At 41.6% G+C, this 16738-nt stretch overlaps 1 protein-coding gene across 1 annotated transcript; it reads left to right on the top strand.

Annotated features, from left to right (window-relative positions):
- Window positions 1–1473: 1473 nt before the first annotated feature.
- arhgap19 (Rho GTPase activating protein 19) lies at window positions 1474–16032 on the top strand. The gene is made up of 12 exons (XM_072462921.1): window positions 1474–1524; window positions 4236–4495; window positions 5053–5133; window positions 6924–7133; window positions 10141–10367; window positions 11596–11682; window positions 11766–11831; window positions 12856–13056; window positions 14174–14272; window positions 14832–14948; window positions 15035–15124; window positions 15979–16032. Exons 1-12 carry the CDS (start codon window positions 1481–1483, stop codon window positions 16030–16032), a joined length of 1536 nt encoding a protein of 511 aa, XP_072319022.1. The 5' UTR covers window positions 1474–1480.
- Window positions 16033–16738: the final 706 nt, after the last annotated feature.

The following is a 16738-nucleotide window of genomic DNA, read 5'->3' as shown; positions in this document are numbered from 1 at the left end:
TCTGTTCACAGTTGTGCAACTTGAATGTCTCCCAAGACATTTGATCACATTTGACTGATGGACAAGTGGAATATTCTGTCCTTAAAGATGAAGCTGGAAGTCATATGTACAATACAACTGTAGGGGGCGCTCCACTGGGTCAAATAACATCACTGAGGGTTTCTTAACGAGTTTATGTGCTTAATGTGACTTAAAACTGAACTTTTCCCAACATATAACAGGACTCGAGGCTGTTTATGGGTGAAAACTAAAATATGCATCGTACTGTTCCACTTTTGATGTTCGAATGTAAAGGAATAACAATGAATGTATGAGCTTTTATATGGAACTTTAAATAAATCCTGTATTATCTCTCCGCTGTGAGTGTTGAGTGACTCCTCTGCATTCTTTTACACCAACAAACAAACACATTTTAGTTTTTATCTGTAAAAAACTGACAAGAAATGCACATACTTAGGACATTTTGTTGACAGAGGGCATTTTGGATATTTTATTTAGTATTTGATTCTGAAAATTGGCATCCAAAAAATACAATACAATTTCACCTCATTTTTGGGGTTAAAACTGAAATAAAATCAGGATTATAATTATGTATCAAAACCTTGTTCAGTTCATGATTGTGCAGTTTTGGTTAAGGGTTATTCTTTATGTCGTGGGAGAAAAGGCCTTTTTAGAAAATGTGTTTTGAAGTTACAAAGTCCCAGAGGAATCTGTGGATTCATTAGAATGAGATAATGATCAGAATTATTTGGTTTATGAATAATCTCGATTTTTAGGCCACAATATAATTACAAAAAGAGGAACAATTGGAAAATAAATGTATAGCAAATTTTAAAACTAAATTAGGTATTTTTTTTGTGAAATTAAAATAAATGTGACGATTTCAGAAGCAAAATTAAGTCCTTTAAACTCAAAAAAGTGAACCTAAATGTTATATTTATCTTGCATTTTATATCAATTTGACCATTCATAAAGTTTGATTTGATAAAGCGGTCATGTGTTAAGAAAATACGAAAGAAAGACCATTTAGGGTTCAATCGCAACATTTAATCTCACAATAATCGACAATAATTGACTAAAATTAGATATCGTGACGTCCCTCGGTTCAGATTGGACGATTTTCTTGTTTCCACATGTAAACTTTTATGTTGAGAGAACATACTGACCACAAAACCAAAGAAAATGCCATCACAAAGGTGTCCAACGTCATTTAAAAGTAGTTTAAAAGACTGATAAACGATTAAAACACGTCAATCACTCGTAATATTCACGTATTTACCACATGGACGTAGAAAAAGAACCTCAAACAACACAAATAACACCATGTCCCTTTATGTTAATTTACATAAAGCTACTGGATTCAAACTGACCAATCACAGCGCGGTATTTGCAAGAAAACCCGCCTCCCTTTGACAAACAGCCTATGGGAGTGAGGAGTGGGCGGGGCCTGCGGCACAACAGCGCAGCATTCAAACGGAACATGGCCGCGGGCAAAGATGTCAACGAAAACACGCGAAATAAAAGGTAAGATTTAAAACAATATCGCGCGCAAATACAGCGGGGTTTTACGGTCACGTGACGGCTTTTACCGTGCGAAAATGTGAAGCTGGATCTGGTCGGGAAAGTGTTGAAAATGACCAAAGTTGTGCTCGAGCGCGTAGAGTCTTCAGTCGTGGAGAATAATACATGGCGTTACATATTATGAACATTTAAAGGCCAATAAAACGTGTACAGGCTCATACATTATGACTGTTGCATTTAGATCTGACTTGTGTTGTGTAGTTTCGTTTTAATTCAGTTTATTTGCCATTTGTAGTTGGAAAACGTGTGCAAAACGCTCAAAATGCAGAGTAAAACATTAAATATGATCATATAATTCATGCACATTAGTTAAACAAACCCCTGAAAGTGCCAGAATGCTTTGGAAAACTCGACATTAATTAATTATACTGTTAAACTACAACTTTTACTAAATCTGCATCCATAAAGTTCTCTTTGTTTTTCCTCCACTGAAGATCTTACTACTACAAACAGCATTTATGTATTTATTGTTATACCTGCTACTTTTATGCAAAGTACATCAGTTCTATTGTGTACTAGTTGTTTTTATTTTCTCAGTAACTTTTAGTTTAGTTTACTTTGCTTCAGGTCAAAAACATCATCTTCTTATTTGTCCTCCAAAGACTTGTCTTAAGATATTCCAGTGTGGACCAATCCCATCGCTCTGGAGCCTAAAGGACGGTCTGATGTTCTGGTGGGACGGTCTGATGTTTTGGTGGGACGGTCTGATGTTTTGGTGGGACGGTCTGATGTTTTGGTGGGACGGTCTGATGTTTTGGTGGGACGGTCTGATGTTTTGGTGGGACGGTCTGATGTTTTGGTGGGACGGTCTGATGTTTTGGTGGGACGGTCTGATGTTCTGGTGGGACGGTCTGATGTTCTGGTGGGACGGTCTGATGTTTTGGTGGGACGGTCTGATGTCTTGGTGGGACGGTCTGATGTTTTGGTGGGACGGTCTGATGTTCTGGTGGGACGGTCTGATGTTCTGGTGGGACGGTCTGATGTTCTGGTGGGACGGTCTGATGTTTTGGTGGGACGGTCTGATGTTCTGGTGGGACGGTCTGATGTTCTGGTGGGACGGTCTGATGTTCTGGTGGGACGGTCTGATGTTCTGGTGGGACGGTCTGATGTTCTGGTGGGACGCTTTATGCCAGTTTGGTTCCTTTTTCAATAACAATAGCTTTAGTTGTTGGTCAGAATGAGAGAAGAGAAAGTAAAACGTGCTGCAGCTTTGACCCAGAGCTCTGTAATCAGTATTTGGACGTGTAGGATCCTCATGGCCCTGGAGCTTGTGTCATGTTGACGGGCGACACAAACATAGCACTTGTCTAATCTAAAGAGTAGTGCATGATGGGTAACAAAGAGAGAGAGAGATAGTATATATTTGTGCACATGTGGTGGTCCACTGGTGTGTCAGTTCTCCAGAAGCCCAAATGAAGACGTTCTTTGTCTTTAAACCTGATCATTTGTCTTTATTTCACAGGACAGTCGCTTAAAGCTCGAGGGCAGAGACATTAATACCAGATTATTGCTCTGAAAGCTCAAGTCCATCTGCGGTTTTTAAAAAGGAAGAGGGGAAGTGTGCACAAGCGCCTCATTTGACAGTGTAACAACATTCTTTAACAGTCACTCACTCATTTTCCCTTTCACATAATATAATGTAGTATAAACTGCAGATGTAGCAGGACCCACTGTGTGTTTGCTATAGAACAGGTAATGCAATTCATGCTTTAAAATGTAAGTATAATTCTGACCAAGTTTATATAAAAGAGCAGATAATATGACTTACATTAACATTCTAAAAGCACATCTGGTACTGCAATCAAAGTATGTATTACTGTCCCTGTGTGCATCACTGGTTCTCTCTGTGTACCAGTACCTTTGAGTACAAAGTATTCTCCTCTATATTAATAATTATACAGGGCAAACTCTGCCTGTGATTTGACTGGTCATAATGTTCTATTTAGTTTAATTAGAACAATAAAAAATGTCACTCAGTATTAGTTTCCTGAACATAAACAGTACAGAATTGTATTAGATATCATCTAATATATAATATAAATAATCACATTTCCTCCTCTAAAGTCTGAGCTCTACAAAGCACATGCTGTTACTGAATCTGAACGTAGACCTCATGATTAAAGAGCAAAGTTGATCATTGAATGTTAAATGAATCTCCAACTCCATTCAAACTTTGTTAATTGCGTAGCCCTAAAACAAACTGACTATGAATCTTTTTGTCATTGCTAAATGTATATAACTGTCGTAGTAGGCATTTAGTCGATTAATCGGTTGGCGGCCATTGTATTCATTATTCGACGACTTATAATTAACATGTTTTGAAGAGTTAAAACAGTCAGAGGTAAACGTGGGCGTGGTGGAATGAGGTGAACCAGCGCCACACCCATTTTAGTTGATTAATGTGTCAGCCAATCATTTCTTGAGCCGACCACAGCCCTGATATATATTGTTTCTTTGTCAGATGGATACATTATTTTTGTTCAGTCATTGTCCATGTCTAAAGAGTTTTTAAACACTCGTTTCTATGATTTATTTGAAGCCTCTTTGAGTATTGATCGTGCGTTAGGAGGGTCCAGAGAGAGACTTAAAAAGATGTCGACTTTTCAGCTTCAACCTCTTTTGAGACGATCCCTTACCGTCTGTGTGTCCCTCAGAGGAGCGGTGACCATAGCGACCATGCCTCCCGCAGACTCCGCCCCGCGCGCTCCCCTCGTCTTCAACCCGGACTTCTTTGTGGAGAAGCTTCGTCACGAGAGCCCGGACGTGTTCCTGGAGGTGGTCCTGAGCAACGTGACGCGCCTCATCGACCTGCCCGGCACCGAGTTCTCGCTGCTGCTCGGAGACGACGGCCCCAAGACCCCGACGGGGACCAACGCGGGCTTCTTCAGGTCCTTCAACTTCCTCAAGCGCAAAGGTCAGAGCGAGTTCAGGCCCGTTCGTCGTGTGTGTTTAAGACTGCAGAAAGTGTCGACGGCTAAACGTATTCTAACATTTATTTCATTATAAGGAGTTGTTTGAAATGGGACAAGAGCTCGTTTCTTTTCTGAGACCCAGAGTGTATCATGTATTATTTAGAACGATTAATTATGAGCTCAAAAAGAGACAGAAACGTCTGGTGTAATCTCCCAAACAAGAGGATAAAGTGATATTTCTGCACTTTTTTGGTTCATTTGATGGTTTATTCATGGTTTGTGTGACACTTTAACCTTAACAACACATTTTTGCTCATTCCTGTCGCTTTGCCAAAATGTTGCCTGAATATTGTTATTGAGATGTACAAAAATGTATCAAGATATTAGTTTTTGTCAATATTGCTCAGCCCTAGAATGGCAGCGACACATATTTATTTGAGCTGGTCCCCTTCTTAATTACACAACAGAAAGTGGTTTGTAGAATTCTGACTTTTATACCTTTTTTACACTTAAATCATCGAAAGTGCATTAATCTACCGTTTATTGAAATCTTCTGCAGATAAAGGCGTTCTCTTCGGGACTCAGCTGAATGAAAGCTGCATCGCTCAGATCTACCAGCTCATCGAGTTCCTGAGCAGGAGTAAGACTCACTTTGGCTTTAAAACAAACATGAATGATGAAGCTTTTGATTATGAAACACATTTGTCTGTTCAGAAATGTCATTAAGTATTCAGTATAATGTGTAACTATTATATACAGATACTCACATTAGAGTTGTCACAATAGTAAACTTTCCATTTCGATTAGGGCTGTCAAGTAACTATTACTTTAGGAGTAGTATTATTACTAGGAGTAGAGGTGATCTGTTGTTGCAGCTCTAAGTTTGATACTAAAGAATATGTTAAATACTGATGTTGAGACCACAATGATGCTTTTTTATAACTATAAACTGTAATTTTCAACACAAATCATTCATTTTTAGCTCTAGAACATTCTAAAACTGTCCAGGAGATGACACATTTTGGCCTGTTTGTGATTTATATTTATATTGAAATCACAAACTCATTTCAACACTACTTTTAGGATTGATTAGTATCTGATTTTTGATACGTTTAACTATCCTGCCTCGCTTACCGTTTGTGTGTATCTGTGTGTTTGCGTGTATCTGTGTGTTTGCGTATATCTGTGTGTTTGCGTATATCTGTGTGTTTGCGTATATCTGTGTGTTTGCGTATATCTGTGTGTTTGCGTGTATCTGTGTGTTTGCGTGTATCTGTGCGTTTGTGTGTATCTGTGCGTTTGCGTGTATCTCTCTGTATCTGTGTGTTTGCGTGTATCTGTGTGTTTGCGTGTATCTGTGTGTTTGCGTGTATCTCTCTGTGTGTTTGCGTGTATCTCTCTGTGTGTTTGCGTGTATCTCTCTGTGTGTTTGCGTGTATCTCTGTGTGTTTGCGTGTATCTCTCTGTGTGTTTGCGTGTATCTCTCTGTATCTGTGTGTTTGCGTGTATCTGTGTGTTTGCGTGTATCTGTGTGTTTGCGTGTATCTCTGTGTGTTTGCGTGTATCTCTGTGTGTTTGCGTGTATCTCTGTGTGTTTGCGTGTATCTCTGTGTGTTTGCGTGTATCTCTCTGTGTGTTTGCGTGTATCTCTCTGTGTGTTTGCGTGTATCTCTCTGTATCTGTGTGTTTGCGTGTATCTCTGTGTGTTTGCGTGTATCTCTGTGTGTTTGCGTGTATCTCTGTGTGTTTGCGTGTATCTGTGTGTTTGCGTGTATCTCTGTGTGTTTGCGTGTATCTCTGTGTGTTTGCGTGTATCTCTGTGTGTTTGCGTGTATCTCTGTGTGTTTGCGTGTATCTGTGTGTTTGCGTGTATCTGTGTGTTTGCGTGTATCTCTGTGTGTTTGCGTGTATCTCTGTGTGTTTGCGTGTATCTCTGTGTGTTTGCGTGTATCTCTCTGTGTGTTTGCGTGTATCTCTCTGTGTGTTTGCGTGTATCTCTCTGTATCTGTGTGTTTGCGTGTATCTCTGTGTGTTTGCGTGTATCTCTGTGTGTTTGCGTGTATCTCTCTCTGTGTGTTTGCGTGTATCTCTCTGTATCTGTGTGTGTTTGCGTGTATCTGTGTGTGTTTGCGTGTATCTCTCTCTGTGTGTTTGCGTGTATTTCTCTGTATCTGTGTGTTTGCATGTATCTGTGTGTTTGCGTGTATCTCTCTCTGTGTGTTTGCGTGTATTTCTCTGTATCTGTGTGTTTGCGTGTATCTGTGTGTTTGCGTGTATCTCTGTGTGTTTGCGTGTATCTCTCTGTGTGTTTGCGTGTATCTCTCTGTATCTGTGTGTTTGCGTGTATCTGTGTGTGTTTATGTGTGTTTGCGTGTATCTGTGTGTTTGCGTGTATCTGTGTGTTTGCGTGTATCTGTGTGTTTGCCTCAGACCTGCAGGTGGAGGGCCTCTTCCGGGTCCCGGGGAACAGCGTGCGTCAGCAGACCCTCCGGGAGCTGCTGGGCTCCGGGGCCGAGGTCGACTGGAGCTCCGGGCAATTTCACCCCAACGACGTGGCCTCACTTCTGAAGAGTCTCCTGGGAGAGCTGCCCGAGCCGCTGCTCACGCACAGACACTTCCACGCACACCTCAAGATCGCAGGTACAGACGCGGTACAGACACGGTACAGACACACACCTCAAGGTCGCAGGTACAGACGCAGTACAGACATGGTACAGGCACACACCTCAAGATCGCAGGTACAGACGCACACCTCAAGGTCGCAGGTACAGACGCACACCTCAAGGTCGCAGGTACAGACGCAGTACAGACACGGTACAGACACACACCTCAAGATCGCAGGTACAGACGCACACCTCAAGGTCGCAGGTACAGACGCACACCTCAAGGTCGCAGGTACAGACGCACACCTCAAGGTCGCAGGTACAGACGCCGTTACAGACACGGTACAGACACACACCTCAAGGTCGCAGGTACAGACGCAGTACAGACACGGTACAGACACACACCTCAAGATCGCAGGTACAGACGCACACCTCAAGATCGCAGTACAGACGCACACCTCAAGATCGCAGGTACAGACACACACCTCAAGATCGCAGGTACAGACACACACCTCAAGATCGCAGGTACAGACGCACACCTCAAGATCGCAGGTACAGGTACAGGCCTGCTTCACTGACCGCACACAGTATATGTCACTGCACTTCCTCCGTACACAGTATATGTCACTGCACTTCCTCCGCACACAGTATATGTCACTGCACTTCCTCCGTACACAGTATATGTCACAGCACTTCCTCCGCACACAGTATATGTCACTGCACTTCCTCCGCACACAGTATATGTCACAGCACTTCCTCCGCACACAGTATATGTCACAGCACTTCCTCCGTACACAGTATATGTCACTGCACTTCCTCCGCACACAGTATATGTCACTGCACTTCCTCCGCACACAGTATATGTCACAGCACTTCCTCCGTACACAGTATATGTCACAGCACTTCCTCCGCACACAGTATATGTCACAGCACTTCCTCCGTACACAGTATATGTCACTGCACTTCCTCCGTACACAGTATATGTCACTGCACTTCCTCCGTACACAGTATGTCACAGCACTTCCTCCGCACACAGTATATGTCACTGCACTTCCTCCGCACTCAGTATATTTCACTGCACTTCCTCCGTACACAGTATATGTCACTGCACTTCCTCCGCACACAGTATATGTCACAGCACTTCCTCCGCACACAGTATATGTCACAGCACTTCCTCCGCACACAGTATATGTCACAGCACTTCCTCAGCACACAGTATATGTCACTGCACTTCCTCCGCACACAGTATATGTCACTGCACTTCCTCCGCACACAGTATATGTCACAGCACTTCCTCCGTACACAGTATATGTCACAGCACTTCCTCTGCACACAGTATATGTCACTGCACTTCCTCTGCACACAGTATATGTCACAGCACTTCCTCTGCACACAGTATATGTCACAGCACTTCCTCCGTACACAGTATATGTCACAGCACTTCCTCTGCACACAGTATATGTCACAGCACTTCCTCCGTACACAGTATATGTCACAGCACTTCCTCCGTACACAGTATATGTCACTGCACTTCCTCCGTACACAGTATATGTCACTGCACTTCCTCCGTACACAGTATATGTCACTGCACTTCCTCCGTACACAGTATATGTCACAGCATTTCCTCCGCACACAGTATATGTCACTGCACTTCCTCCGCACAGAGTATATTTCACTGCACTTCCTCCGCACACAGTATATGTCACTGCATTTCCTCCGCACACAGTATATGTCACTGCACTTCCTCCGTACACAGTATATGTCACTGCACTTCCTCCGTACACAGTATATGTCACTGCACTTCCTCCGTACACAGTATATGTCACTGCACTTCCTCCGTACACAGTATATGTCACTGCACTTCCTCCGCACTCAGTATATTTCACTGCACTTCCTCCGTACACAGTATATGTCACTGCACTTCCTCCGTACACAGTATATGTCACTGCACTTCTTCCGCACACAGTATATGTCACAGCACTTCCTCCGCACACAGTATATGTCACTGCACTTCCTCCGTACACAGTATATGTCACTGCACTTCCTCCGTACACAGTATATGTCACTGCACTTCCTCCGTACACAGTATATGTCACTGCACTTCTTCCGCACACAGTATATGTCACAGCACTTCCTCCGTACACAGTATATGTCACAGCACTTCCTCAGCACACAGTATATGTCACAGCACTTCCTCCGCACACAGTATATGTCACAGCACTTCCTCCGCACACAGTATATGTCACTGCACTTCCTCCGCACACAGTATATGTCACTGCACTTCCTCCGCACACAGTATATGTCACTGCATTTCCTCCGCACACAGTATATGTCACTGCACTTCCTCCGTACACAGTATATGTCACAGCACTTCCTCCGTACACAGTATATGTCACTGCACTTCCTCCGTACACAGTATATGTCACTGCACTTCCTCCGTACACAGTATATGTCACAGCACTTCCTCCGTACACAGTATATGTCACTGCACTTCCTCCGCACACAGTATATGTCACAGCACTTCCTCCGCACACAGTATATGTCACAGCACTTCCTCCGCACACAGTATATGTCACAGCACTTCCTCCGTACACAGTATATGTCACTGCACTTCCTCCGCACACAGTATATGTCACTGCACTTCCTCCGCACACAGTATATGTCACTGCACTTCCTCCGCACACAGTATATGTCACTGCACTTCCTCCGCACACAGTATATGTCACTGCACTTCCTCCGCACACAGTATATGTCACTGCACTTCCTCCGCACACAGTATATGTCACTGCACTTCCTCCGCACACAGTATATGTCACTGCACTTCCTCCGCACACAGTATATGTCACTGCACTTCCTCCGTACACAGTATATGTCACAGCACTTCCTCCGCACACAGTATATGTCACTGCACTTCCTCCGCACACAGTATATGTCACTGCACTTCCTCCGCACACAGTATATGTCACTGCACTTCCTCCGCACACAGTATATTTCACTGCATTTCCTCCGTACACAGTATGTCACAACACTTCCTCCTCTCGTAGACATGACCCTTTTCGACGAACACGGGAACAAGACGTCGGCGCCGAACAAGGAGCGTCAGATCGAGTCCCTGCAGCTGCTGTTCCTGCTCCTGCCGCCCACAAACCGCTCGCTCCTGAAGCTGCTGCTGGACCTGCTCTACCACACGGCCAAGCTCCAGGACAAGAACAAGATGTCCACCTTCAACCTGGCGCTCATGTTCGCCCCGCACGTGCTCTGGCCCAAACACGTGAGGCTCAACAACGTCGCACTGTCAGAGATGGAGCATCAAAAAAGAGAAATCGATCTGTGTTAAGCCTGATCTGGCGGTTATCAAACGTCTCCACAAAGTCTGAGAATGAGGAGTTAAAATGACTAGTGTCTGTATTCTGCAGTAGTAATGCAGTCTGTATCAGGGCAGCTGTGGCTAAAGCAGAAGCGGAGTTTTGTTCTATTTATTTTAATTTATTTATTAAAGCATTAAGAACACATTCTTTTACACGGTTGGCCTGGGCGTTGAAGGAAGAAAACAATTAGTATTTGATTTAAAATGAAAGGCTCTGTACCTGATTTTTACAGCCTTAAAAACATTATTTTTTAACAAAATTTAGCACAAAAAAACAGACAGTTTGTTTCATCCATCCATTTTCTACCGCTTCTTCCCTTTCGGGGTCGCGGGTGACTGGAGCCTATCCCAGTGACTTCGGGCCTTAGGCGGGGTACAACCTGGACAGTGGCCAACTCGTCGCAGTTTGTTTCAATTCAAATATTTTTTATAAATCCTAAAATTGTAAAAGCCGTTGCCTTGTGTTGATTTTAGCAGCAGAAAGTTAGAAAACCCTAATTCTTCAAGTTTATAAGGGTTTTTCACAACTCTAAGACGCCACAGCGGAGTTCACCATCACCGTAAAGCTAACAAACATTAGCATGCTAACGGCACAATTCCTGCTTCGTAGAGACTAAAATACTCTATAATTACATGCAGACAAAGCACAGCCATCTCATTTTGACCCAAACTACAATATCGCTGTGCTGGAGTGAAACTGATTTGACTTTATTACAGCCCCTTTAACATAAACACATTACATACACAGACCATTGCTTAAGTCCTTTCAAATGTATTTGCATGTAAAAGTAGACTAGGAGTAGAAACAATTTGAAAGGTTTGTGAGGCTATTGTAGACTGAGGGTAGGTTGTGTCTTGAAACAAAAAAAACACATAAAATGACAACAAATCTGCGGCGTTAAAAGAAAACGGACAATTCACAGTAAAAACAACAATGTTAAAAGCTCATCTAAGGACACATTTTGTTTGAGTACGTTTTCATTCATTTTCATCATTTTGTGACTCGTATACGCCCAAATTTAGCTAATTTAATCCTGCACCTTTGTACTCTACAGTCCCTTTTAGTTTTTACTCAACAGTTTGTTTGTTTTTTCCACATATAATCCATATTTTTTGCGTGATCTTGTTGTAGATGAACGCCAACGATCTGAAGGACAATCTGAAGAAACTGAACAGCTGCATGGCCTTCCTCATCAAACACTCGCAGAAGCTCTTCAGGGTCAGTCTTTTTGTCTTTGAAATGTGTGTTTTGAAGTAGATTCTAATCTCTAAAATGCTGTTTGTGACGCTCTGGTGCTGCAGGCGCCTGGTTACCTCCGAGATTACGCCAAGCAGCACTTCACCGGGACCAGTGTTCTACAGAGCAAGGTGAACTCTCATTTCATTGTTATGTAATAGTCGTCTGGTTGTTTCCTATTGTGGATCCGTGAGAACATTTACAGAAAAGTACAAATTGCATAACTACAGTAGAAACAAGATCTCATTTTTGCTGTTTGTTTACGGCATAAAATAGAGAATCAGTGGAGGATAAGTGCTGTATTTACAAGACAAAATGGCTTTCAATCTTTAACATTATTTATTTCATTTTTCACTTTGTTTATGTACGTTTTTTCCACTTTTTTTGCATTTTCTTTCTTGTCAAAACTCGAGATGTCACGATTTTTTGGGTCACTAAATATTTGGAAAACTAAAGGTTTAAAATGGTGACTAGAGATGTCACGAGGTGTTACAATTTGAGGGGGAAAAACATGATTTTAACAATTTTTGAATATTCGTTTAACACATTCTGTTTCTCTCTTTCTCTCCTCTTTCGTAGCGGTTTAGGGTAAAACACATACTTTAAAGACGTACTATTACAGTAGGTGGCGGTAAATGCACCTTTTCAGTCGACCAGTTTTAGGAAACAATGACAAAATGAAGTAAATGTGACAAAAAACTGATTTTAAACTGAAGTACTTATATTTAGATGTTTGTTTGTTTGTTTGTTTTTAAACTATAGATGGCGCTATAATTTTGCTTTGGTCACAATTATACATTGATTGTTCTTATGATATTGTGACCTGAATAATCATGACCTTATAACTATTGATAAACCATTTAACTTTTTTTTTTTTTGTATTGAAAGAATAAACACAGACCAATCGAAACTAGTGTGTAAATACAGATACCGTCAGTAACATTGTCAAAAAAGAGAAAGAAGAGAAACTAAATAAATAAAAAGGAAAAGAGAGAGGGGGGTAAAAAAGAAAGAAAGTGCTGAGTGAGCGGAACCAGAGAAAATAAATAAATACAAAGTGTGTATTGTAAACCTGAATTTAACCAAATCATTTATATCTGACTCTTTATATTCACTTACATATTATTGTAATTGTATTATTAACCTGTTGTTCAGGACGACCTGGAGCTTCTGTGTCTGAAGTCGTCCCCGGGGCAGAGGAAAGTGCAGAAGAGGACGGCCATGGCAGCGGCTTTAGCCCCGGAGCACTGCGCCTCGCCCTCTTCGCAGTACACCGAGGACGCCCTCAAAGAGCTCTTCAGACACGTCAACAACAACATGCCCGACTCCGCCAAGAAGAAGAAGCTCGTGCGCCAGGTTTGGGTTCAGCACGATGCACCACATTCTAAAGACGGTGACATGCAGAGCTCAGACTTGTATTGCACTTATCGAGCTGGTTTATGGTTGTAGCTTCCAGCTAACGATTATTGTAGTAGTCGATGAGTCAAACACTTATTTCTATTGTACATTGAGACTTTAAATCCTCGTCAACCAAAAAAAAGGTTAAAAAATGGAGATTGAAGAGAATAAAGTGTATTTGGATTTAATAATGTAACAGGCTTTGTTAGAACAAAGTTTGTGCTACACAGTGTTGAGTCCAGATTATGATCAAAACACAATTATTTTACACCATTATCAAATTTTAAATACATTAATCATGGCAGCATTTAATGGTTAATATGATTTTAATTACTGGGCCTGTTTCACGACACATATGAACTTTTTTTAGTTTTAGTTTTTTCTATTCAAGATAAAAGTGGCAGAGTTGGAGCTGTCGGCTGAAACAAACCCTTTGCCTCAGGATTAGTATGACTAATTAGTAAAGTCAATCCCTGACTCCAAAAAATATTTTTTTAACCTTGTTCCATCATCAAAAACAGAGCTGGACTTGACTTGCTTCATTCACACTGTTCACGAGCCCCTCTCCACTCTTCAAATCCCCCTGTCGTGATGTTGAAGAGAGCTCTGGACTCTGAGCATTTCTGTCTCTGTTTGTTTGTTTGTTTGTTTGTTTGTGTGCATTTCACCCTGGAGAGACTCAAACACAGAAAGACCATTTTCCAAGCTTTATTACGTGGGTTATTTGGCGCTCAGACCCCGGCAGAAGAGACATTGTGATTACGGGCGCTCCATAATCTGATCATGATTAGATGTCTCCCCCTGGGGCCTGGAGACTGGTGGTGGTAGATGTGGTGTGAGGGTGGAGAGGTGGAGGAGGAGCGGAGGTGGTGGCTCGCAGTACGGTCTGAAGCGGCCGAGCCATCTGCATGAGGGTTAAAATGGGGCCGGCTGTGTGCTGAGGTGCGACGTGCCACGGGGAGGAGTAACTCTGGGCAGCAGGAGGCCCTGGCGTAGCAGTGGACGTAGATTGGGTGGAGTTAGTTGGGTCTTCCAGGCTGAATTTCCGCAGGTTTCATGTGTGTGTGTTTTGCAGCTGGGGAAACAGACTGGAACCCCGACCTCCGACTGTCCTCAGGATCCTTCAGGGCCAAAGAAACATCCGCGATCGCGCTCCTTCGGGGGACTCATCAAGGTAAAGTAAAGTACTTTTATATGGCCCCTGGTTTGATCCGGGTTTAGTCCAAATTCAGTTCCGGGTTTGATCCCAATTTTGATGTTGTGACTGGCAAAGAATAAAAACACATTTATGACTACAGTTAATTGTTTTTTAGTTCATACATGGGCTTTATATGTTTAATTTATAAACTATGGGACTAAAACTGAGACTAGATGAGAACTAAAGCAGGACTAGAATGAGACCAAACTAAATCTACATTAATGCTCAAACTGGGCCCAAAGTATAATTAATATCTGTGTATTAGAGCTATTTTAGTAGTTGACCATCAAACTGTTATTTCTAGTGAACACTGAGACTTTTTAAACATATTATCAACCAAATAAAGATTAAATATGGCGACTGAAACTCCTAGAGAGAGAATAGTAACAAAAAAAAGATAAAAAAAATCTTGAAATGTTTTATTTTTTATTGAAAACTAAGACAAGAAACAATGCAAATAATTTGGAAACAGTGAAGTTACTGTCTCCATAAAAAGTAACAAACCAAAAGCTTTGAAATATCTGCCTGTTTCTAGCGTAAGAATCGGGGCGAGCAGCTGACGGCCGAGAGAACGCTCCGGCACATTTCCCCTGAGGCCTCGACCAGAGCGCGGAGGAAAACCTGCAAAGAAAACGTGCTGCTGCTGCAGGCCGTGAGTGACTGCTGACACGCCCGCTGACACGCCCGCTCCGTCTTTGTGTTTCCCGTCTGAATCGCAGCGTCTCGTGTGTTTGGCAGGTGAACACGCCCAGCGCTCAGCTTCTGGGCAGAGCCGGCCTCGTCGTGAAGAACCCGGACTTTAAGGAGAACGTGCTTAAGACCTCGAGGGTGAGTGGGATCCGGTCAGAAATGTCCACGCGGCGCTTTGATCGGGGTCTTTGGGATCACGGGACAATCATTTATCTTTATTTATTATCAGTATTTCATTATTTAATCATGACCTCAATATGAAATACATTTGAATCATCAAAACTGTGAATGTGTCAAATGTTTTGCCTGAATACAAAGCATAACCAAACGCTAGCGCTGTCACAAAATGATTTAAACATTTAAATATACAACAAAAAAAAACCTCATTGATGCTGTATCACCACATTTAGTATCACGATATATCAATATTTCAGGATTTTAGCCCCGCCCTAAATGTAATGAAGTCTGCGATGTTAAATAATGCTTCTGCCTTAATCTTTGTACATTACTATACATTAAAAAAGACAGTAAAATACCGTGTGTGGACTCTTTGCTCAATTTTGAATTTCCAGGGTTAAAATGTCAGTAATTTTCGAGCTTCAACTAAAACGCTATAATTTAAAGTGTGTAATAAAATGATAAACAATTGTGAGCTCAACATTTCTGTGAGTCCGTCCAGTAAAACCTGAAAGTCAGAGTGTTTCCTTCATCAAAAATGCAAAAAAAAAAGTGCTTATTATTAATTAAATGCCGTGAAATACAACATTAAATGTGTCTAAACCGGGCTCTGACGTCACTCACATTCTGAGGCTTTTACTTTGACAAAACCAACTGGATTTTCCATATTTTGAGACATTCTGAGGTTAATCCCAGTTCCTCCTGTCAAATCACATTATTTTCCCATTTCAGTGATGTTTTCAAAAAGCTGTGAGTCAGGAAATGTGGCCCTGGTTTGTCCTGTTCATTACAAAGTGTGATGTGTTTGTTTTCAGGCGTCTCCGCTGATGTCGCACTCGTGTTTCTCTCCTCGGGACGTCTCGCTCTGAACCTCGTCTTTCTCAGACACAGTGGGACTTTTATCTTTTTATCTTCTCTTTTGTTTTTACTTGTAACTGAGTTTTAACTGTGACTAAAACTGTGCGAAACTGAGAAACCAAACGGGGAAAACTGTGTAGGATTCATTTGATCTTCTGCATCTGTTTTTTAAGCATTTCACATTTTTAACATTTGTGTTGTTCGGTCCTTGAGCAAAACACTTTATTATCCACATTATCCACTTCACAATAAAGACATTCTGGTGAAAAGATGCAAAAAGACGTAGTTTTAACGTAGAATAATCGACTTATCGTGACAAAGTTGACAATAAAACGCTCACGAAAAGACCTTTTTTTTTTTTCAAAAGACCTGTTTTTTTTTTTCAAAAGACCTGTTTTTTTTTTTTCAAAAGACCTGTTTTTTTTTTCAAAAGACCTGTTTTTTTTTTTCAAAGACAGCAGCATTATTACATCAAAATGTCTTCAAATAATACACCACTTCAGATTTTCATTTATAATACACTTCATTTGTAAATATTTTCTCTCTAGAATCTTTCGGTCACAATATTCCTCCTTTTATTTGGTTTCTCTGTTTCTTCAATGTGTTTAAACTTTAGCTGCTGTAAATAGAAAACCACTATTGTCTGGAGTCTCTTTAGTATTTATACATTTATTCATGTACAGAACCTTTTTTAATATACATTTTGACATATCTGGT

This window comes from Eucyclogobius newberryi, unplaced genomic scaffold, assembly GCF_026437365.1.
Source record: "Eucyclogobius newberryi isolate DKJ021-1_F unplaced genomic scaffold, fEucNew1.0.hap1 SCAF_4, whole genome shotgun sequence".
Lineage (NCBI taxonomy): Eukaryota > Metazoa > Chordata > Actinopteri > Gobiiformes > Gobiidae > Eucyclogobius > Eucyclogobius newberryi.
This window is presented reverse-complemented; position numbering and strand designations above follow the sequence as displayed.